Source organism: Stereum hirsutum (assembly GCF_000264905.1).
Source record: "Stereum hirsutum FP-91666 SS1 unplaced genomic scaffold STEHIscaffold_2, whole genome shotgun sequence".
Lineage (NCBI taxonomy): Eukaryota > Fungi > Basidiomycota > Agaricomycetes > Russulales > Stereaceae > Stereum > Stereum hirsutum.
In genome coordinates, this window is record NW_006763132.1 from 2,105,443 (window position 1) to 2,128,022 (window position 22,580).

Below are 22,580 nucleotides of genomic sequence, written 5' to 3' on the forward strand. Positions count from 1 at the left end.
GAGTCATAAGACCCACACATGGCATATGGGCAGGGTTAGTGCTCTATAAGTATTGAAAGAGCAGGGTGTTGAGGTCTCATCAAGCCACCTCGCTTTCTTCCTGATGCATCGTTAGTCCATTTCACTCAACTATGCGCGCCGCACCGACTTCGGACGAGATCGGAGACACTCAAATGAGTGGCGAGATGCCGGACCCTCTTGAGGTGGCGCAGAGCCAGACGTTACAGTCGGATCTTAGACTAGCCGAAATCGTGGGGCGACCGAAAGTCAACAAGGCTGGCTTGATTGTCACTTCTGAGCTCGGCATCGCAATCGCGAGGTGTAAGAGGAAAGTGCAGAAGTTGGCGCGCGAGTGCCGGCGGGCTAACAGAAGGTTTAGGTGAGATCCAAATTCATTTTGATATTGTTCTTGCCAGTACGTAGATGATTTCGGAGTGAAGTGCTCATATAGATCTTGAGTTCTATGTCCGTGTGGTAACTGGCATCTTTATACAGGGATATCGACTTCGACTTCTTGGAAGATAGGGAGCGCTGTTTGCACGGTCTGGACGCCACGGATATGTACTTTCCCACTGACACTCTCCGCGTCAACGAGATATTCGATAGTCCGCAATTCTTCGTGGACGGCGCTACTGCAAGTGATATATCGCAAAGCGACACCCTCGGCGACTGCTGGTTCTTGAGCGGCTTGAGCATCGTCGCGACTGCGGGCCTGATTGAAAAGATTTGTGTTGAGGTGAGCCCGGCTGAATCACTTCGCTCGTTACAAGCTAAATCGCGGGAGCTCTGTCACATAGCGTGATGAAAAAGTTGGAGTGTATGGGTTCATCTTTTGGAGAGATGCAGGGTGGGTGGATGTTATTGTGGACGAGTATGTTCTCTGGGCAGTGCAGCAGCCTCCTCATCAGTTGCTGATCGCTGGTATTTAGTATCCTCTTTGTGAAGATACCCCACTGGGAAGAACTCAATGTCAGGGTACGCTATTTCGTAGCATCTGGGCAGACTGACCAATAGGCATGTTACTGACCTTGAACCTCAGGAACGGATGATCTACAAGGGTGACGAAGATCGTTACTTCAATGAGGCCCGTAAAGGCAGCAAGACACTTTTCTTTGCAAGATCCATGACAGAGAACGTGGGTTTCGTTTGCCCGCACAGTCATACTCTAATTGATTGTCATGTTTAAATCCCGTAGGAGACTTGGGTACCTCTCCTAGAGAAGGCATACGCGAAATTGCACGGGGATTACGCGGCTTTAGAACGAGGACATGCAGGCAAGCGTCCACCAGAATTTGCTTGAAATTATAGTAACCTGACCTCATTTTTCACCGCTAGTCGAAGCAGTTGAGGACCTGACAGGGTACGTTAATGTTACCATTGTATAGGTATGGGATCGTTAATAGGTCAGGATATTACAGGGCCGTGTCATCGAGACTTCATGTTCAGGTATACATGCTTTCCATTGTTCATCGAACAATCCGGTTCTCAGTCTCCGCGACACGTTTAGGACATACTCGACCGGGACCTCTTCTGGAAGGAAGAACTGATGAACGCGAACAAGGATCGCGTCTTCGCTTGTGTTGCAAAGGACAGATATCTGACGCCCAGTGTGAACAACACTTCACGCTCATTTGATAGTGGGCTCTCTGCTCGCCATGCCTACGCCATTCTCAGAGCGGTCGAATACAGGGGAAGAAGGTTTGTCAAACTCAGAAACCCCTGGGGAGAGACAGATTGGTCCGGTAAATGGAGCGATGGGAGTAAGGAGTGGGTTCAGGAGAAGTGGTCAATTGATGAAGCTCTCCACGCATTAGAATATAAGTTCGGAAATGACGGAGAGTGCGTGCCTTCTTCCAATCTTTGCTAGGGTACTACACCAACGCCTCTTCGATTATCTTCCTGTGTGTGTTAGGTTCATCATGGAATACCACGATTTTCTCAAAATCTGGGACTCGGTTCCTAAATGTCGCTTATTCAACGACGAGTGGGCTTTGAGTCAACTATGGTTGTCCGTGGACACCGGTGTCTTCCCAAAGCCTGCTGAGTTCGGTGATGTTTCTTGTGAGATGGTCCCTCAACCCGGCCGTAAGCCTCGCGCTAATATATTTGAAGTCACCTTTTCACTATCTCAAGATACTAGCGCAGTGATCGTTCTAGCCCAGTTAGACAAGCGTTATTTCTTGGGGATGGAAAGTCTAGTCAACTTCAGTCTTGAGTTCTGCATTTACAAGAAGGATGGAGACGAACCTGTGGCGTCGTCGAACCATCATGGGCTTTGGGATCGAAGCGTCGACATAGAGATCGATTTGGAAGCCGGTGATTATGTCGTTCAGGTGAAGGATGACTGCCACACTTGCGCTGCCTAATACTGGAGTTAACGATAAATATAGATTCGAATTGACCGTACCTCAGAAAGAGCGGACGATGATCCACTGTCAGCCCTTAATCATTTGTCAGGGAGAAGAAAGTATGCGCAGAAACATGCAGAAATGCTCAATAGTCACTCTATAGCCGCAAGTACGTGCATACGAATAGGTCTCCTTGGACTTCTTCAATATGGACACTTACCATACCCTTTCCCGCAGACTTCGATGCATCGTAAGGATCATGCCCTTTTCTCTTTGCAGCTTTCTTATACGACGCAGGAAATATGGGTCCAAGATGCCTTTATCAGCAGCAACTTTTCGAGGAAAGGACCTTACGACACTGGAAGCTCACATGCATGGTGTTCAAGAGCAACACATTCGTACGAAGAAAGAGGCCTTTCCTTTACAACTAGAGCCGCCATCTAAGGGTACCACAAACAATACCAAGGCTAGCGTGTCCGTTCAGGTAAACGTCGAACAAATCTCTAAGGAAGACGCCGACACATCCACCCCATCCGTCCCAATTCCCGTCGATGAGGCAGGGAATGATGATCCTCCAATGGTGTATCGAACAAAGTATGTCTGTGCCACAGATATTGTATCTTATCATTCGGACTCTATCTAAATCCTGGCATCAAGCGAGTCTCCAAACCGTGTATTATCGCCACCCCTTGAGACCACGCATACATCATCTCCACCTTCTGATTCTATGCCCCCCGCCAACCCAGCACCTCCGAATGAAGACACACCTGATTCTTCTGTAACGAAACAGCCACCATCACCTAGCAGTCCTGCGAAAACAACACCCGGAGACGTCAAATGCAGCGGCTGTAGTCAATTCATCAAGGGATTTAGATATCGCTGTTTGCAGTACGCCAGTTTCGCCTTTCACTCTCGGTTAAGCTCTAACTGTTTGTGTCAACATCAGTGTTACATGCTTTGACTACAATCTCTGCCCATCCTGCATGGGCGTACAAGTGCATGCATCAAGCCATAGATTGGTCGGAATCTCGGACCCAGACGAAGCAGCTAAGTTCAAGAGCAGCTACGAGGCAAGTACCCACATAATGTTCGCCGGTCCTATGAGGTACTCACTAGCAATGAATGTGGTACATCTCAGTCTTCTTGGCCTCCACCACCGGATTCGTCAAACGTCACCGTAGGTCTTCGTGTGTACACTCACAAGGAGTGTCATGTCCAGATTCAAGGACAACTGAGGTGAGGCAGCTTCGCCGACGAGTGATTGATCTGCAATCTGATCGTCGGAAAATCCACAGGCATGGAAGCGTCATTCGCAGTTTCATGACGGACGCGAGAGTTTTATGAGGGAGATACCGCAGATCGCGCTGAAACTAGATGTATGTGTCTATGAGATGTTATGGCCTTCGTCATATGGGCTTTTATCTGGTGGAACGCTTACCGCGGGCTGCTGATTCTCTTTGTCGGACATTGCTGTTGGTCGTGTCAGGTATGTATATATTTAGGACAATGCATGAAGTAATTAGCGTAATATATAGCTGGTCATCGAGGCGCATGTAACGTGTTACTAGGATGGATGGATGCAACGAAAGCAGGTATAAGAGTTGAGGGCATACACGTCAAACAAGCTCGTAGGCGTAGTGAGAATCGATACCGAGACAAGGTGAACAGAAAGTAAAGGTATGTTGTACAGAGCAGGATCAGAAAATGCAAGTGTCTCCAGGAAACGTACTGCATCGTGATACATAGCAACTTGAAGGTGGTGGCATGCTGTAGGATCAAGGAAGATAGGAAAAGATGTGCTGTATGTATGATGGTGATGTTGAAGGACAGGAGGTGCATGTGAAGTGACCTGTATCAGAGAGTGAAACTTGGAATCAAGAGAAATCTCGTAGCGATCATCGCCAAGGATGAAAGCGGAGAGGGAAATCAACAAAGAGAAGGGAGAATGCACCCATATAGTGTACAGAAGGCTGTCCGTGCCAATCGTCCGCGTCGAGATGTAGTTTGCGACAGACCTATAAACATGATAGCCGCCTTGAACGCCCGCACACTCGCACCACCAAGGGCTTCACTGCTGCGCCTACGGCGCATCGTTCCCAACAGCACCCACCCCACCGTCCATGGATAAGTGTGACGAACTCACAGCCTCCACCGCCCCATGCGCCCATAGCAGTGTATTTGCCTTGGGGACCTGACCCGAACCGGATTGCGCTACAGCCCCATCCACTCTGCATGAAACTGGCGCCAATCTTCCCCATCACTATCGTCCGCGAGCGTATCGCTATCCGCATCCGCAGCTCCTGAACCTACAGCGTCAACCAGCTCGTCGACATCCCATTCCTCGCTTGAACTATCGCTCAACTCTGCCTCGTCACTCAGGCTTGAGTCATCGTCGACGTCCGCCTCTACACCAGTATCTGTGCAGGAGTCGAGGACCAGGTCTGCGTTGAGTTCAGATTTGGACTCGGTGAAACTGGGCGTGCGGTACGGGTGCGAGGCGAAATAGGGTACGGAAGCGGACGGAAATAATGGTAATGAAGTAGGACGAGGTCGCGATGGGCGGCTGGCCGTTAATGATGGCGAGTCTTGGAAGACCAGTATCTCATTGGAGCTGGGGGGCATTGTTGCCGATGAGAAAGGGGTCGCTATTGGTTCAAGAGGGACGGATTTCTCGTCGTTGGAATTGACAGAGTACATCGAGGATGCATCGTCATCGCTATGGAAATTCGTATAGCGGAGGAATTAGCATTATGACTTCCAAAGAGCTGAGATGATCAACGTACGAGGCGACAATATCCTTTAATGTGCTCTTCTGTGGGGTCCACTGATCGAATTGAACACCCTCTCGAGAAAGCGCACCACAGGGAAGCGTCCGTCGTCGAGCGGTCTTCAAGACCTTCTCATCTATGGCATTGGGGAGCAGTGGCGAAACGTGGGACTTGTCGGTCCACGAGTTGGTGGTGGTAGTCGTCGAGTTGCCGGTGCTACGCACGAATAGTCGAGATGTCAGGAAGGTCTTCCAGTACGACAGTGATGACGAGCGGGATCGTATGGATGGGAAGGACGAGGAAGGTGGTGATGATGGTGATGATTTGGCCGTGGAAGCATCACGAGGCCATGGGACTGTGTGGCGAGTGGGAGCGGGCTGACGGCGAGAGATCACTCGGAGACCCGAAGAGAAGAGTGTAGAATAGTTGTAGTTGTTCTTAGAGCAAGATGCTTCGGCATTCGAGATGGACTGCATCGTAGTCAGAGAGAGGCCCGGTACAGTGAAGGGGTACGGGGAAGAGGCAGGATAGGGTAGACTCGTTCCACCGAGTATATGTAGGTTCTAGAGTTAGGTACAGATTTGCCTGCAGGTCGGGAGACAGATATAGAGCAGCCAAGACGGGGGAAAAGCGGACGTACGTGGACTACGACACGTTACGCCCAACCGCGATCTTTTTGTACTGCCGGACGTCACTTCCTCCCATTATCATGATTCGGATCAATTGCCTAGGCAGGGCAGGCATCTCCAACGCCTCAAGCGCTCACAGTTATTGCCATCGAGCGATGCATATGATATGTTCGGTACGCACTTCCCTGTACTTCTGGCAGTGCGGCGCGTACGAGATGAAATTCGATCTGCGACTGTGAGCGAGCCTTGACGTCGGAATCCGACTCCCGACGTGTACGTATACCGCGATCATATGATGTTCCTTGCTTTTGTCTGTACGATGCAAAGGAACGACATCCCAAAGCTGGTAAGTAGCGATAATGATGACAGGATAAGGCTGTCGATGGGACAGATGAAGACTGTACACTAGGATACACCATGAAACCCGACATCGATGTCGACGAACCCGAGTGATCCTCTTTTGAATCTGATCTTGGACAGAGGACAGAATATCATGATGTTGGGACGCACTCGATCTGATTCATGGCGAAGACGGTACCGCAGTGCTCAATGCGCAGTGCCAATCCTGTCTCAATCGAACGAACAGAAGGAAACAGAAGACTGTCACGGCCGGACATTCGAGGCGAATGTCCCGGATGCGTGCCCTGCCTGTGGCTTCATGGGGAACGTGCACCTATTCTAGCCCATTCTGATCCATAGCAACGACTTAGGGGCAGACAGAAATATGTCACCGGATACGTTTCTACTAATTCGGCATCGAGGAGATATGTCCGTCGACAGGGCCATTTGTCCGTGTTCCTCGGCGCGCTCAAGGTCGACAGTTGTGCGCTATGGCAGTGCATAGCAGGCATGCTTTCACCGGCCATTCAGACAAGTCTTTTGCGAGGAAGATGGGTGGTAAACTACCCAAAGCTACGAGCCCTGATATCATCAGAGGTCGCAGAGAATAATCGGACGCAGAAGAACACGACGAAGCGGAGATTCTGAATGCATCCGCATAATGAATGAAGTAACTCGGAATCAAAACGGAGGTCGGACCACGTTTGCCGCCACCCTGCACTCGGGACGCAGTTAGAGTACCACCTCTGTCATCGTGGATCAGCACCTCTCCATGGAATATGCACGAACCATTCATTCTGGAGCTCAGCTGGTCTCCCGCCAACGCGAAACTTGACAACGGCTGCATATCGCATCAAGTACGTTGCTCGTCCCGGAGCATGGAAAGCTCTGTATTGGCTGCTATGGGTGGGAAGTACGCTTGGAGAGTCGATGGCACTCCACCTCATACCAGTACACTATCGCGGCCGTAATACACCCACTTTGCGCTGGTTGTACAGTTGGCGACCAGGATCTCAACAATACATAAGTGGCGTTGCAATCAGTCCTAATGTGGCTATGGAATCCCGGAAGATGTTACTTACTGAAATGCTATTCCCTATCGAGTCCGCATACGATCATCTCATTTGTGGCGTGTCTTCAGCGCTAATAGTAGTCGCAGTGCCTCGTAGGGCGCTCGTACCCATTTATCTTGCGCGGCGAAACCAGGTCGGGCACTAAACTAGAATGAGTAGAATCGGTACGAACTTGCGGTTGACTATGGCTACCGGTAGGAATGATTCAGCAACATACTTCCCCGCAAGGTTCAGCGGAGGTAGAAAAAAACGAAGGCACGACGCTAGCCTCGTGGCCCACATCGCAACATCTCTGAACCTCTCTGCCTGGAAAAGGAAGGAAGGGAGCTCAGCAATCTCGCCAAGGTAGAATAAGGAATTAAATCTAGACACTGTGATAGCCATAGAGCACGGGTCTGCAATGTAGAGCAAGCACATCAATTCTCCATGCAAATACTTAGGAAGATGCTCTAAGAATATGACTTGCTCTTGGCCGCTCTCCGTTGCAACTCGTTTCACGCACTAGTCGGACCGGGTGGTATCCACGCCATGAATAGCTTGCTCGACCATACCTTCTCGGGGAAGGGGAGAAGAAATGACGATGAACCAAGACCCGAGATCGCTGCGCTGCGCTCCGGATACGATGACCAGGCCATATACATACAGCATTCTCATTGCTATGGGTTCAAACTCGAAGGAGATGTGGCCCTATGGCTCTATCGCTGCTGATTAAATCGACAGTTGAGGTTGATGTAGGCAAAAGCGCTCGGCTTTCACTTTGTCCCACAGGCGTCACGCCATTCGGCAATCCGTACACACATTCCCTGACCATTTGCATGTATGTTCCGTTTTTGATGCGCCCAACGATTTGTGGGTAGAGGCATGGTTGGTTGCCCCACAGGTTCATATAACAACCGGTGGTACAGACGTCTAAGGCTTGACACCCATTCCCGAATACCATCTGAAGCATGTTAAGCTAGAGCTTCGGAAGGCTTTGGGGCGCATCATAGCAATAATCTACGTGCGTATACCGGTCGTTTGTCCATGACGGTCGGAACAAGGATCAGCATGTCGCCATTCCGGTCCCGGGTCAAGCAGTACTCTAAAGATGAGGATCGCTTGGAATGGGTCATGAGATATCGATACCCACCACATCCAATCCATAAGTACACTCGAGTCACTTCCAGACACCGAGAGCAAACTGTGGGCGTAGTCTTGGTCCTGAAACACTCGCGAGAAGTCTAGTCGAGCCACTTCCAGGATTGACTGGAACATGATGGAAGGACCGCCACAACGGCGTCGCTATTTTCAGCGATCATGGAATCGTGCACTATACTGGCTGGGACCAAGAATGGTCCCAAGAGAAACAAAACCGTCTCATGGCCTCTCACAGATCTCAATTTCCAGGGGATTACTGAATCATAAAGAGGCCAATCCAAGGCTATCCCGTTTGTGGGCACGAAACATCTATGCATGAACGTGAAGCCCGAACTGGTGATCAATCACCATGGTGTGTAGTAACCGCTAATAGCGGGAACAAGTCAGAATTAAGGCGTGAGGATGCGGATAAACCCAACCATCGCAGAACTTTGACTGCCGTGTCATCAACGCAGTCGTCACTTGAGACGCACAAGCGGATCCGCTGAAGACTCCCTAGCGGTAAAGTTGCGAGAACATATGACGAAAGACACAGAAACAGCAGTAAAACATACAGCGGTACGCATACCCTTGATGGATCTGGTGCTTCATCCGGAATCATGATGATGCTGCAGATTTCAGCCAGGGTTGACCGTCAAGAGTCACCGCCAATGCGATGGTTCATCCGCAGATGGACACTGCTACTCCTCGTTCTTCCCTTGGCAGAGATCAGGATTTAGAGCAGATCCACCAGGCCTCGCCTCGGCGACACCGCCGAAACGACTTTGCCCTCGAAGCCCACCCTCGTTCGCGACGAGATCATACTGACCGGGCGCATACACCGTCAAGTCTTCGGTGTTCTCACCGCCACTGTCCGAGAGTAGCTTCTCGAGGTTCGTCGACTCGAGGAAAAGCGTCTCGGCCTTCTAGATGCGCCCTCCTGCTTCGAGTACGGCCTGGTCCGCGTGGCGAAATCAGAAAGGTTTCTTACAGCGCTTTTCACCTCGATGCGGAATCGCGAGTTTCGCGATTTCGTGTTGCCACATGCTCGCCACAGACGTGTAAGCTGACCAACTGGGACCCCGAACCACCTGGTAAGATCCGGCACTTGCACATGCACAAGTTCGAGAGAATATGATTGAAAGGAGATGCACTAAATTGGCTGGATGGAGTATGTAACTCACCTCTCTACGGAATCTGCAACCATCAGGCCCATATTCAGGAGGAATCATAACTAAAACATTGATGAGAGTTGTCTATTATGTGGTTGTTGACTTCCAACAGTGCTCCCTCCTAGATATTGTCTCTCAGTGATTGTCTGAACCACTAAGGTATAAGTATGGATGAGTTGCAAAATTTTCGGAAGCATAATAAAGGCACTTTGGCAAGAGGAACGACTTTCATGACACTGCGTTGCGGCTGGCCACAGCGATGCTACTTACAAGTGGCGCGGATTTCTGCAACAGGTGTCCCTGCGCGGTGAGCTCCGATCTGCTCCGAGAGCCGTGGCGAGACTGTGGCAACACGAAAATTCGAAACGCGTTTTTCCGCATCGAGGTGAATGTCGCTGTAACGAGTCGTGGGTGACTGTTCGGTGAGCGTGTGTATCAGTGAAGGGATATAGTATGATCTGACCAACTCGAAGGCCAGGGAAGAAGAGGAAGACTTGCCCATCCGGGATGTAACCTGGCGATTTCGAGCGTTCCGCGACTCGCGTCCTGATTTCTACCATCGCATTGCTCTTCAGAGGAATAGAGAACCAATTGACCTTCGACAACGGCGGGCCAGCCGGTCTCGCATACATCCAAGAAGCAATCCCGGGTCACGAAACAACTGACAACACTGTACATGCGTGTGATCCTGCGTTCCAGAAACACAAAATGAAAAGAACGAGGCGACGTGGATCCAAATTTGGGCGACAAAAAAAGACTGGGGGACTCACAAGTATTGTTCCCAGCAGAAGGAAATGGCCTTGAAGGGGCCAAGATCACGCCGACTTGCACTTCTCCGATCTCCTTCGCAATGAGATGCGCCTCTGTTGCTCCAACAACTGTCAGATGGATATTTATCCCGAGCTTCTTAATTTCTACCTTCAGAGGCAGCAGTAGCAATCATGTCTGGGTTAAAGCTAGAATCATGATGGGTATCTTGCCCTAGAAACGTACAAATAGAGACATTAGCGTCGCCACTATCAATCATTCAATCCGTCAAGCGAAGCGAAGTCGAGTCTAGTTAGCCTGTTCCCACCGTTGCTTTGCTTTGATTCGATGGCATGCGTTGACAGTTGGAGGGAAGACTAGAAGTTTGGAACGCTGCCAGACTTACCGACGCCACATCCGCAAATGCACTCGTCTCAGTCCCAGCCCCTGTGGCACCACCCAGATTCTCATCCTCCGCATTCACATTCGCCGACGATACCGAGGCAGGCAACAACCTCAGAACAGTGACCTGTGTACTCACACTCGGAGTCCTCGCCTGGGCTCCAAAATACTTCACAGCGACATACAAACCCTGCACCTCCTTGACCACCGCCCCCCTCTCAAGTTATGTTTCAGAGAGCAATAATGCGACGTCTATTCGGTCCCAAAAGCGTGCGTGCGTGCCTATACGGTACCAGAACAAAAAACAACTTGGCTTCATTGACATACACCGCGGGGAAAAGCAGAGGGACGAAGAGGTGACGGTGGTAAAACGTACAACGGGAGTAGTATAGTTTCCTATATGCAAATGTGGGTCGACGAACCTAGATAGATGGCATATATGGTCAGCACGGCTTCAGACCATAACATTACAGCTAACATCTGCGACACAAACGACTCGCGTAGGCATAAACCTTTCCTTTTGGATCCAAATTATACATATGCTTGCCTGCATTCTTCATTATAGCCTCCACAAGTCTCGGGCCTTCGCCATACCCCCAAACTCCCCTCACCGTCCTTACATTCATCGGCACATCGTCCCCGCCATCTGCGCCTCTCTCAACGGGAATCTTCTCGCTGGTCTAGATCGCTGTGTGCTTTGCCAGTGCATCTTGAGTACCCTCCACAAACCTATCGGATCCTACATGGAAGTGATAGTTCGAAGGTGGACCGGGCAGCGTAGAGAGAGCACGACAGCACGCAAGTGTAGATCCGGCGCGGGTGGAGATACGAGACGTGGAATGTTGAGCGCCAATGAAGACACATTATGTCAAAACTCCGGGTAAGGCAAGCGACTCAGAGACGCGTCCGACTTATGTGCGACGCGTCTGTCTTCGACGCGAGGTGATGCCTCTGTGTATGTTAGCAGAAGACGCTAGAGGGATACTCCAAGCAACAAAAAATCCCAGTTCAGTTAATATATGACAACGACGTTCACCGTTCTCGTCAACTAGCAGCCTGAAGAGAGTGCGACAATATCACACCGTTACCTTGCCAAGTTTCTCGGTCCTGTGTGATGATACATGTGTAAAAAAGCCGTAGGAGGCGGAAGGGCCCTACCGTCGATGACCACTTGGAACTATAGGAGAATATAGGAGATGCATGAGCACCGTGCATGAAGATGATGACGAACGCTGCTCGACGTCGGCGGAAGACTGGCGGAAGGCGTGAAAACAGTCACGATTCTTTCCGAAACGCGCCTGTCACAGCACTGTCACAACCCGTTGCGATTTTGGCCAAATATTTGTGCCAAGTACTACTGGCAGCTGCCATCATCTGGCCACCATCGAATCTAAGCCTTCAAAACCTCACTTTTCGTCTCAATCACCAGTCTAGCTTTGTATTTCTCACATACAGTGGCCCACTAATCAATACTTATATATGACATTATACTTAATAAGGTGCGTCTGCCTTACGACGACGAGCAGAGTACGCACGAAAATCGCCTCCGAGTCTTGCGTACTACTAGCCATGAACATACAAGCTAGAATTTTTGGGCTATTTCAGCTCCTGATTTGACTGCGTACAGTTCTTTCCAAAAGTCAGTAGTGACACGCTCATGGTGAATCCGCGTCCTGTCGGTTTCATCGCCACCGACAGAGCGTCTGACTTCTCGTGTTCCATTCAAAAGTACCAGACGATAGAGGCAAAGAACGCGATTTGCGCAACAAACAATTCTCCATAATACCGCGCACTTCCACTTGTCGCATCTCCAGGAGCAGGGGTAGTGCCTGCACTTGTGCTCGTTACGGATGAAGACCCCGTGGCGCTCGTTACTCGGGCATCCGCAGACACTGAAGCTGAATGCGTTTCGCTGCTACCTGGAATCAAGCTTGTCTCAGAGCCGTTGCTGGTGTTGATTGGGGAACCTGATCCTGCGCTCTCCGAGTCTGCTCTCGTACCAGGAGGTCCCTGACTGTTTTCGAAGGTCGAAGAAAGAGTGGCGATCTCGGTCGTAGTTTCCGTGCTGATACTGTTCTGAGGTGCTGTTTGCGTCGATGCAGAGGGAGATGGAGTCGGTCCTGTATTTATCGATAACGTCGATGTAATAGCATTGACACCTCTATTAGACGATGCCTCCGTAGTACCTGGAGTGCTGACATCTTCAGTAATCGTATTGACGAAGGTCTGCATCGGAGAGCTTTGTTAGCGCAGATGACCGCAATGCATGCGCTGGGACGTCATGGGTGCTCACAGGAGCAACGGTGTTGCTAGGTATGCCAGTGTCGGTGTTCGTTTGCTCTGTCACGGTGTTCACAAAAGCCTGAGGAACATGATCATATAAGTGATAGGGAATAGATGAGCACGGATGATATCAGACACACGAGGGTACTTGTCTCGTCAGGCTCAGACCCGAGTGGCGGTCTGGTTGTCGGTGGCAGAATACTGCTTTCAATTGCTGTCGTGTTGATGCATAGTCCTATAAATGGATCACCATAGGTTGCAGTCGCGGGGAATGCACAAGACACACCAACGACCTACATACCGTAGCGTGCCATTATCCACAGAAACAAAAGCATTCGATGTTGATGCCGCATAGCAGGAGCAGAAATGACAGTGACGAAGTATGTGCAAGACGATACATATTTATGGTTGTGCACTCAATGGAAGAATATGACTCACCGCGAGCTCTCTCCCACACAAATCTCCGTCGTGATGATGGATGATACACGACGAAAATCTCCTACTGGATCTGATGGTAGACCCACTCACAGATCGCCCTACGAGCTTTGTCTGATGTTACAGTACTCTAGAGCAGATCAACCCACCGTCGTCAGCATTCTATCCTATACTGCACTATCATAGGTGAGATAGTAGAGCTTACTACGGATCGAACAAGTAGATGTCTTTGTGCAGCATTCACGTCGAATGAAAGAGTTTTCCAGGTCCTTCCTTCACACAAGATATCATCTATTGGATGGCTCCCCATGGAAGTCCTGAGGACAGAAACCTGATGCAAAGGTGGACGAAACAGTGATCTCGGGCATGTAGCCAGGTGTGAGAGATCACGATGTTCAATCATGCATAATGATGCAAATCCATCACGATGTCATGATCGTCTTGCTAGCAGCGATCGACACTCGGTATCGCATCCCTACCGCACCCAAATATTAAGAATGCAAGCAAATACATTCGTAGGCTATCTAAGCCTACAGAGAGGAGATACGACCGCTCATTTGTAGCAGTGAAGGGATCCTACTGAGTAATAATGCGGCGCAGGAGGACACGTAGTGCTATGTAGGGCAGCTCACGAAGTCTATCGCCTTTCTCAGGGCAATAGTTCCCTAGAGTTCCACTTACTTCCCATCGGCACTTTGCTAAGCTCCAGATCATAGGTACGCCTCTTAGATTTGAAGTTGGGAGTTTGATGAGTTAGTTCCTGGTTCACAGTGTGCTGATTGGATCAGTTCGGCACTGACATGATACTTATATGCTCTCTCAATCCTCTCGTACTATCACTATCACCATCTCGTCGCCTCGTCTGCATCGCTAATAGCATGCCCTATGCTTCTCCGGAGTCTCATCAATACTATCGAGTACTAGATTTAAAGACACGCGCTACTGTTTACGAGGATTTGGGCTCACCGACTACCAACGTCTTGATTCCCTCCATCGTCTGTCAAAGTGTATGCTACGGTTCGTATGAAGCGCAAACTCGCACGCATTCTGGGTCCAACTGACACTCACGTTGGCATGATATTTCAGGTGTCTTTCTCACATTGACCGTGATATGTATTTATATTCTTAGGTACGTACCGCAAGACCAGTCAAAATCCATTGCTTCTGAAGTATTTACTATGTCAGTCTATCAGCTCAAAAGACCATAGCTCTATAGCTCTGAAGTATACTATAATTTCTATCATCATCGTGATGTTCGCTGTCTCGTCGACGTATCTGGCCATCTCGATAGCGATCACTGACTTCCTCAACGGAGTTCGCGGTCCTGTACCTGGCTGGTACTTTCTAGCGCAGTGGTACCTGCCCACAGTCAATGTGAGTCTTACTGATGGTCCACTCTAATGAAGGCCTTGGAGTTCGCCGTTGATCGTTGGTTCTAAGAGTGTTATTTCTACCTATGTATTAGTGGGTCTTTAGTGACTGTATACTTGCTCACAGAGCATGGCTACTTTGGGGCCGAAGAAGACTTATCGCTGTTGTTGCGTTTACCTTTCTGGCATCATCGTTAATATCTCGTGAGTAGTGCACTTTCTATCTCTCAAGGGCCTGACTTCCGATACTCATGATCGACCTTGATATTGATGCCTTAGTTGGCATAACAGGGTCCTCGAACCTCGGGAACGTTAAGGTCTCCTTTATCTCAAGCATCATCACCTTGACAGCAAACCTCGTAGCCACGGGGGTCATCAGTCTCAAAGCATGGTGATTGCTTTCACATATTTCCTCGCTGCCTGAATTCACGGCTTCCTTCCCCAGGATATATCGTAGTTTCATCAAGACCAATCTAGGCAGCTCCAGCCGTCGCACGAAGGTCGAGAGAGTTCTGGCTATATTAGTTGAGTCGGGGGCCTTGTACTGTTTCTTTTGGGTACGTGGAGGCCGTGAACCTCCCTGCATCCAACCTTCAGTGTCGCGAATGAAACCCTTCATTGGATATTTTCTGCATAGACCTCAGTGATCGCGACAAACTGCGGCTGGATATTCCGTACTCAAAAGACAGTCAACGATTTTTCCCCGGCACTTGAATCGGACTTCGTCACGAGCAATATCCTACAGGACGTTTCTGTGCATCTATCTGTGAGTCCGAAGACTGCGTAACACCTTTTTATCCAAACCTCCCACGTTCTTACTTCTTTCGTCGGACAACCTACTTATCGAATATACCGTTGATCTCACTAGGGAATCTACTCTGTCATCATAGTCGTGCTGGTCCATCTGCAGATGACCATTTGGGACACGATATACACAATCGAAATTCCGCTTCCGCCTTTGACCGTCGCTTCAGTTCGATCGCACAACATACCTACAAGTACACTAACAAGCTCGGACCGAGCATCGGCGGGAACAGCTGAGGTTCCACAGTATGCCGTGATGCCGGCTGGTATAGAAGGTCTTGAGGCAAAAGGAGGTAGTGTAGAAGGAAGTAGTGGACAAAGCTGAAGATACCGAGCGTGGGGATGCCGAAAGTAGTGCTAGTTCGGACACGATCATGCTGTTTTGCGTGTAGTAACTATTCAGCGTATCAACCAGCTCAGCAGGGCATCCAGGTGGATACAGACTGTACCACTACTTGTAGGTCCATGATGAATCTGGCCGCCCAGGGACGCCGCCGCCGGCAATGAAACATGGCACGTGCCGGCAATGAAACGGCTGCCTTGTTCCCAAAATGGACGTCCCTTTAGAGCCTTGCCATCCTCGGCGGCCAAGTGGCCCGCGTATATAAGACCTCTCGTCTGACTGCGGACTGGCCCATCTCTTCTTGCTTTCAACCACCATCACTGCTTTGACTGCGATCTCTCTTGACCCATTCCTCTAACGTGAACTTGATTTGGAACTTGACGACATGTCTTCTTTCTCGTCGTCGAAGGACTCGCGTAATGACTCATCTGGCGAACACCGTGGCCATAGCGAAGTCAGTAATGCTACTCGCGTGCACGGCTACCAGTCAGCCCAGCAATCTCAATCCACCGAAACACGTACTCGAGGTTCCACGACCTCCCAGGACGCCGCCGATCCTTACTTGCCCTTCGTGCCCGGGAATAGCACAGACCAGGACGAAACCCACAACGAGGACTCCGACGAGGATGATTTTGTTCACGTCGTGCCGTTGTCCGAAAGCAAGGGGAAAGGCCGTATGCCCGGCGAGAGGAACGAGAAGTTTCAACCCCACGGCCCTCAACGAACCTCCTCGAATAACGCTCAAGCTACGATGGGCGAAAGCGATGAGGAGCGCAAAGCACGCCTGAGACCAATCGGACCCTCGAAGGAAAGGTTCGTGAGGATGTACTCTGCGGATGGTCGTCTCTCGAGGCTTGTGCATAATCCGGCTTATATTGCACCTGTTGACGAGCGTTCGGTCTCGGTGAGTTTTTTCATTCGTGTTGTACAGCCCTGTGGAGGGGTGCTAATGTGCTGACCGAATGTGATTGCTCGGTTGTGAATGCTCATCAGCCCGACATGGAACTCGAAGAACCGCATACTTATCCGCCCAGGCGCTCCTACGATGACGAACCTACCTCCACCGCGGATATCACCCAGGCCATCTATGGCAAATTCCATCCCATCCAGCACTACAAACCTGCTAAGCCGACCACACCGCCTCAGACGCAGGACCTTGGCGATATTCCCAGCCATTACGCCGGCAGGCAGAGATCGTTCCTAGGTCTAGGATTCGGAGGTTTGGTGTAGTTTTCGAAAAGATTGAACGGAGCGTACGAGGAGGAGGAAGAGCAAGAGGAGGAAGAGCAGGAGGAGGAGGAGCAAGATTATATGCGGAATGTTTAGGTGATGGTTACGATTAGATGTTGGATTGAGCTTCGGGTCCGGGCGTTGTGGTTGTGGAGTTAGCGTGATACTGGGATGAAGATAGATTGAAAGGTGTACGTGCTTTGATAGCGCATGCTACCGCCAAAGGATTTCATAGAATTGGACTTCTCCTCTCTACCTTGTGCTTTCACGCTCTATTTTGCTTTGCTTATGCTGTTTATGTTATCGTCGATTTGAAACCTGACTGTCCTACGATTCGTGCATGCATATGAACCTCTACGTACGACTGCAAAATTCGCAGGAAATAGACAAGTAGCAAGAGGCTAGCGATTTAGATGTTGTGAGTGATTCGTACAGGTGGGCCGTCCTTGGAAACGACATGGATGGCCCGGGCCACTCAACTGAGTGACGAGTGAGATACGGCAGCAGCGTAGAAACGCTCTTGAGTGAGCAGAGACACAACCATGCCTTATTTACTCTACCATCCGCGCAACAAATGAAGGAACAGGATGGCCCTCAAGCAAGTTCGGATGAAAGCCGTCCTCACAGACAAAATCCTGAGCAAGGGACACTACGGCACGACACTCAAGGCGCCATTCTCCAGTTGAACCACAGTTTGTGTATATGCCCATGATACTGCGATGCATATTCCACAGGGTTAGTCAACAGGCAGGATATGGGTTGCAGTGAGTAGTGATTGTGGGCGAGTCGTAAGAAGTTGGGACCAGGAGCGAGCAGAAGAAGAGATAGTCTCGTGAGGGTGTGCGAACTCGAATAGGATATGATACAGTACAGCTGGATGATGGAGTTGTGCGGAGGAAAGCGTGGGCGGTAGCGAGCTATAGTGTTCAGACCAAAGGCGAACTATGGAGCACGTCAAAATATTCGTCTCACGACATCAACATCAAAGAGAAGAATACGACGTACCAGGAATGTACGTATTGATGAGATCAAAAGGAAGACGGGCAGAAGCTCAAGCTGGGTCATGACGAAGCCTTCTTCCTTGCCTCCTCAGCCTGCAAATTTGCAGCCTCAAGCATCGGTTTTTGTCTCTCCGCCAATATTCTCCTCTGGTTGAAATACGCGACCTATCCCGTCATCCACAGTAAACAATTACATTAGACCTTACACCCTTACACAAGCACAAAGTCCTCCCATAAAACCGTCCGACCCAATATCAAACCAACTCGATATGACAAAACAAACACGAGCTAAGACTCACCCAACTCTTCGCACAGCTCCCCTCATAAGCCCCCCTCTCCTTCGCACAGATCCCCGCACCTTCCGTACCCGCCTTGATCACTTTCGCACCATCCAAACACGCAAAATACGTGTCTCTTGCGTCCCAGCATTTTTGTCGGTCGGTGCGCGAGGTCGCGGTTGGTTTTTCGGGTTCGGATGTGAACCAGCCCATGGTGCGGTCGGAGCGGTAGAGAATTGGAATGTTTCGAGGGCTCGGTAGTGGAATGGTTGGGATTTCAAGGGTAACCTTTAGGTGCCGGTGTGATGCGACCAAAAGAATGCTAGAGGATAACGGAAATAATACGGAGCAGCAAGGGAGTCGGAGAGAAGGCTGGTTGCGCTGTGGCGGCGTGGCGGGATCGAGTGAGTCACAGTCGTTACACAGTCACGCGTGACTGTTCGCGACTGCCGATCAAGTGTGGCGAAGTGTGGCGTCGACAAGAACCTGGCGTAAAGTGGACGCGAACGAAAAGCCCAACCAGCATCGGATTGTCGCGAGCAGCACAACATAAAATAAAACATATACTACGTAAAAACGGAAACTCCGCTGAAGGAACAACCAAGAAGACAACCGCCTATCCATAAACCACTACCTGCTGCACTCAGTCTCTCCAGATTCAATAGGAACACGATCATCTAACTTATGTACAGTTGTATTACAAAGCGCGCATAAATAAGACTCAACTCCCAAGTCACTCACAGACTTCACACATAACAACATTATCCTCCTCACTGCCCGCCCCCAATCCTCTGCCACAAACCTACCCCCTGCGCTTCGCCATATTCATTCCCATAGGGAGCTCCTGCATCATAACCAAGTCCATACATCTCTCTCAACTCCCTCTTCCCCCCATGCAACCTCTCCACCCTCCTTGCCCCTCCGTCGTCAACTCTGTTCGGACCCATAATCTCCCTAACACGTGGAACACGCATTGCTCGTGACGATGCCTGCTCTTCGAATCCGGAATTGGAGTCGTAGAAAGGTGGAGGTGGTGGCGAAGAAGGTGGTGGTGAAGACGACTGCATATATTCCCATACCCTCTGCGGATCGAAGAACGACACACTCGACGAGTTCGGAACACGTGGACCGACTGCAGTTGAAAGCTCCTCTGCCGACTCATGTGGCGGAGGTGGATGCGATGGCGGTGGGGCGACAGGAGCAGGCGTCCGTGGCATCGACAAAGGCCGCTCGTCGTCGTCTTCATCGTCATGTTCAACCCTTGTCTGGGTCGTAGTCTCTCTACCCTGTCTACCAGTCGTATCGGCATGACTCCTCGCACTCTGACTGACAGAGCCCGGGCCCGGCCACGCAAACAAATCATCATCCACATCCACCCTCGGCTCCGCACGTCGACCAAATATCCCACCCTTACTTCGACCACCGCCGCCGTCAATTCCACCCAACGTGTCCTCTTCACCCCATAACCACCCCCTAAACGCAGACCTATCGAACATCATCACGACCACGATCGCAACGAACACAAGCGCGATCGTCGTCTGTAACAACCTCCGATCGAGCGCTTCCTTCCTCAGTTTGCGTCTTCGAGCGGAGGAGGTCGTAACGGCGGTCGTGCCTGTACGAGTGCGCGTGCGCGTGCGAGTATTGGTCGAGGAGGGCGCGATGGTGCGATATCCAGCAGGTCCGGGTGTACGTGGAGAAGTGGGGGCGACCGTGCCTGTGCGGCGAGATCGAGTAGCGGTGGTGGTAGTGGAGGTAACGGTAGGATTGGAGGCGTCACCGGCTCGACGCGAACGAGTAAGAACGGGGGAGGATGGTTGTCCCTCACCACGCTCTCGTTCGCGTCGTGCTGTAGTTCTCGTGCCATGAGCCTCGGTGGTGGGAACACTACTCGCAGGGGCAGGAATCCCACTCCTTCCGGGTGGTTCTCTTCGACGTCCGGCCGACGAGCGTGGAACGATTTGCGAATACGGGCTTGGGTTTGGCATGGTGTGGGAATTTGAGTTGACAAGGATGGAGGGTGGGACTCTGATGACGGCAGGAAGTGGAGCAGCGGCAAGGGCTGGAGGTGGGGAAGCGGCAAGAGCTGGAGGTGGGGAAGCGGCAAGAGCTGGGACTGGGACTGGAGCGAAAATCGGTTGAGGAGCGGCGATGGGGGCAGAAGAGGATGAGGATGCGGATGTGGTAGGTGATCTAAGCGTTGGATATTGTGGTGCTGTATAGGCGGTAGGGATGCTCGATGCGGGTACGGGTCCCGATGAGAACGATGAGGCACTAACATCGGACGTAGGTGCTCGGGATTGAGTCGGAGCAGAGATGAATGGTGTTCTTGATGAAGAGATTGACTCGGATGAGGGGGGTGGTGCTACAGGCATGGCTTGGGATTTCTTCGTGATTCCTACGGCGCTCGGGGGCTGAGATGGCGGAAGTGAAGTTCCAGTGGTTATTGTTGTCGGGCTGCAGAGAAACATGCACAAAATATCAGCATGCTGTCCTTTCCACGAGGGCTCAGTAGGCACCATGAGATGCGTAAATACGGGTAAAAATGATGGAATAAAGACGAATTGAAAGAATGATATGGTAGAAGAATGCGAGGCAACAATGGGACGTACTAGGCAGACGACGGCGCAATCGACGAACTCTCATCGCCGTATCCCGGATAAATACGAGGCATGGCGCTGCCACCACGACCAACTCTACGAGAAGACGCGTCCATCGTTCTCCTCACGCCTCCTTACACACTTCTTTAAGCCGATACGTGGACGTGCGGTCCCCCAATTTCGCCTTGAAATTTGTTTCCCAAAAGAGCGCTGAAGCCAGACCCTGGAAGCCTGCGCGTCGAGTCGGTGCGTATGCAAACAAGTGTATAGATAATCAAGTGTCCAGAATATATTAGAAAAAGAAAGTCAAAGTCAACGAAAGCTAGATCGCGACGTCTGAGATGAAAGTGACGATGGTGAATGGTGGTGGTATTAAGGTGGGAGCTCTGTGCGATAGGGGCCTCGTGGAAGAGTGGATCCTTTTCCACGAGTTTTCTGCCTCGTGTTCTGGGATATAATCGGCTGTGAGCGCTAAAGGAACAAAAGGATGGGATATCCATTGTTGGGAGACCCTGACGGAGTTATCAGACGGCGATATGTACTGAGCAAGACGGTTGTCAGAGGAAAGCGACTCGGAATTACCGGAGCGGCCCTACCAGAGAAACATAAAGCGGCGCCACATTTAAGTCGGCGCCACACCTGCGCCACACAAGCAGCCAGATTCATACTCACCCCTCTGGTACAATAAGACACACAAATCCCGGTCCTATAATAGAAAGTTGATGTACAAGATACATGGTTAGATTACAATAATCATACTACCCTCAGAGCGAACGCAACGTCATGATCGCCATCTCCCCAACCTCACGCTCCATCCCATGCCCCAACCCCCCTCTGCTCCCCTATCATCCCCGTTCCTCCTCTCGTTTCCATCCCTCTCCTGTTCCTCACTCGTCCTACCACTCCCACTCCCACTTCCACTCGCGCTACCACCACCCACCCTCCCAACCTCCTTCATCCCATACCCCTCCTGCATCCCTCCACCATTTCCGTTTCCACGCCCCACAACCTCCCCGTCTCCAACCCCCATCTCCGCATCACGCCCCTCATGATGCCATGGCACGTTATAATTCACACTATACCCCAATATCTCGTCCGTTCTCGTGAAGCTGAACGACAGCGGCTCCGTGGAGATCTGTGATTCTGCATCACCTCTCCCTCCACCGTTCCCACCACCTTCTCTGCATGCATTATCTTCATGGGCATCATATCTCACTCCCAAGTTCGCTCCGCAAGCAGGACAAGGATGAGAGTGGTTATGTCGTCGTGTGCGAGGGGATTTGGAGTGGTCTGAGCGGATGGCGGTGCGTGCGTTGAGGTTTACTAACATTGCGTTGAAGTAGACTGTGCGCAGCAATATGCAAGTCATCATCGTCCGGTCAGTGGTGGGCTCATGCAAAAGAGAGTGAAGAGAAGGAGGGGACAGGAGGGATAGGTTAGGACGACCTACGTTTTGATAGAAGCATGAAGAACGCCATGAATATGAACGTGTGCGGGCGGACTGAGAACTAGATAGGACAAGTAATGGCTTCAGCACGAAGCGTCGAACCAGTATTCTTTGGATGTTGATGAGAGGGATGGGTACGTACGGAGACAAGGACGGCGATGGCACATAGACTGTCGAGGCATCAAATGGTCCCAA

At 50.8% G+C, this 22,580-nt stretch overlaps 7 protein-coding genes across 7 annotated transcripts; 4 read left to right on the plus strand and 3 right to left on the minus strand.

The window, feature by feature from the left end:
* Positions 1-131: 131 nt before the first annotated feature.
* STEHIDRAFT_152876 (cysteine proteinase) lies at positions 132-2,366 on the plus strand (the record flags this gene model as incomplete). Its single annotated transcript, XM_007299930.1, has 11 exons — positions 132-379; positions 496-736; positions 798-871; positions 930-975; positions 1,040-1,135; positions 1,196-1,280; positions 1,336-1,360; positions 1,419-1,446; positions 1,508-1,839; positions 1,913-2,085; positions 2,146-2,366. 11 exons carry the CDS (start codon positions 132-134, stop codon positions 2,364-2,366), a joined length of 1,569 nt encoding a protein of 522 aa, XP_007299992.1.
* Positions 2,367-3,829: 1,463 nt separating this feature from the next.
* Positions 3,830-5,728, minus strand: STEHIDRAFT_165583 (uncharacterized protein). The gene is made up of 2 exons (XM_007299931.1): positions 5,132-5,728; positions 3,830-5,064 (listed from the first exon to the last, which is right to left on the minus strand). The coding sequence occupies exons 1-2, from the start codon at positions 5,590-5,592 to the stop codon at positions 4,560-4,562; spliced, it is 966 nt and encodes a 321-aa protein (XP_007299993.1). The 5' UTR covers positions 5,593-5,728; the 3' UTR covers positions 3,830-4,559.
* A 4,683-nt stretch (positions 5,729-10,411) lies between these two features.
* On the plus strand, positions 10,412-11,725 carry STEHIDRAFT_118331 (uncharacterized protein). The gene is made up of 2 exons (XM_007299932.1): positions 10,412-10,876; positions 10,971-11,725. Exon 2 carries the CDS (start codon positions 11,134-11,136, stop codon positions 11,476-11,478), a length of 345 nt encoding a protein of 114 aa, XP_007299994.1. The 5' UTR covers positions 10,412-10,876; positions 10,971-11,133; the 3' UTR covers positions 11,479-11,725.
* Positions 11,726-14,563: 2,838 nt separating this feature from the next.
* Positions 14,564-15,811, plus strand: STEHIDRAFT_107819 (uncharacterized protein; the record flags this gene model as incomplete). Its single annotated transcript, XM_007299933.1, has 5 exons — positions 14,564-14,686; positions 14,810-14,886; positions 15,128-15,239; positions 15,320-15,448; positions 15,551-15,811. 5 exons carry the CDS (start codon positions 14,564-14,566, stop codon positions 15,809-15,811), a joined length of 702 nt encoding a protein of 233 aa, XP_007299995.1.
* Positions 15,812-16,214: 403 nt separating this feature from the next.
* On the plus strand, positions 16,215-17,155 carry STEHIDRAFT_107820 (uncharacterized protein; the record flags this gene model as incomplete). Its single annotated transcript, XM_007299934.1, has 3 exons — positions 16,215-16,733; positions 16,823-17,048; positions 17,082-17,155. The coding sequence occupies 3 exons, from the start codon at positions 16,215-16,217 to the stop codon at positions 17,153-17,155; spliced, it is 819 nt and encodes a 272-aa protein (XP_007299996.1).
* A 965-nt stretch (positions 17,156-18,120) lies between these two features.
* STEHIDRAFT_128168 (uncharacterized protein) lies at positions 18,121-18,551 on the minus strand (the record flags this gene model as incomplete). The annotated part of the gene is made up of 2 exons (XM_007299935.1): positions 18,121-18,225; positions 18,360-18,551. The coding sequence occupies 2 exons, from the start codon at positions 18,549-18,551 to the stop codon at positions 18,121-18,123; spliced, it is 297 nt and encodes a 98-aa protein (XP_007299997.1).
* A 303-nt stretch (positions 18,552-18,854) lies between these two features.
* STEHIDRAFT_118334 (uncharacterized protein) lies at positions 18,855-21,361 on the minus strand. The gene is made up of 2 exons (XM_007299936.1): positions 20,951-21,361; positions 18,855-20,795 (listed from the first exon to the last, which is right to left on the minus strand). Exons 1-2 carry the CDS (start codon positions 21,052-21,054, stop codon positions 19,109-19,111), a joined length of 1,791 nt encoding a protein of 596 aa, XP_007299998.1. The 5' UTR covers positions 21,055-21,361; the 3' UTR covers positions 18,855-19,108.
* Positions 21,362-22,580: the final 1,219 nt, after the last annotated feature.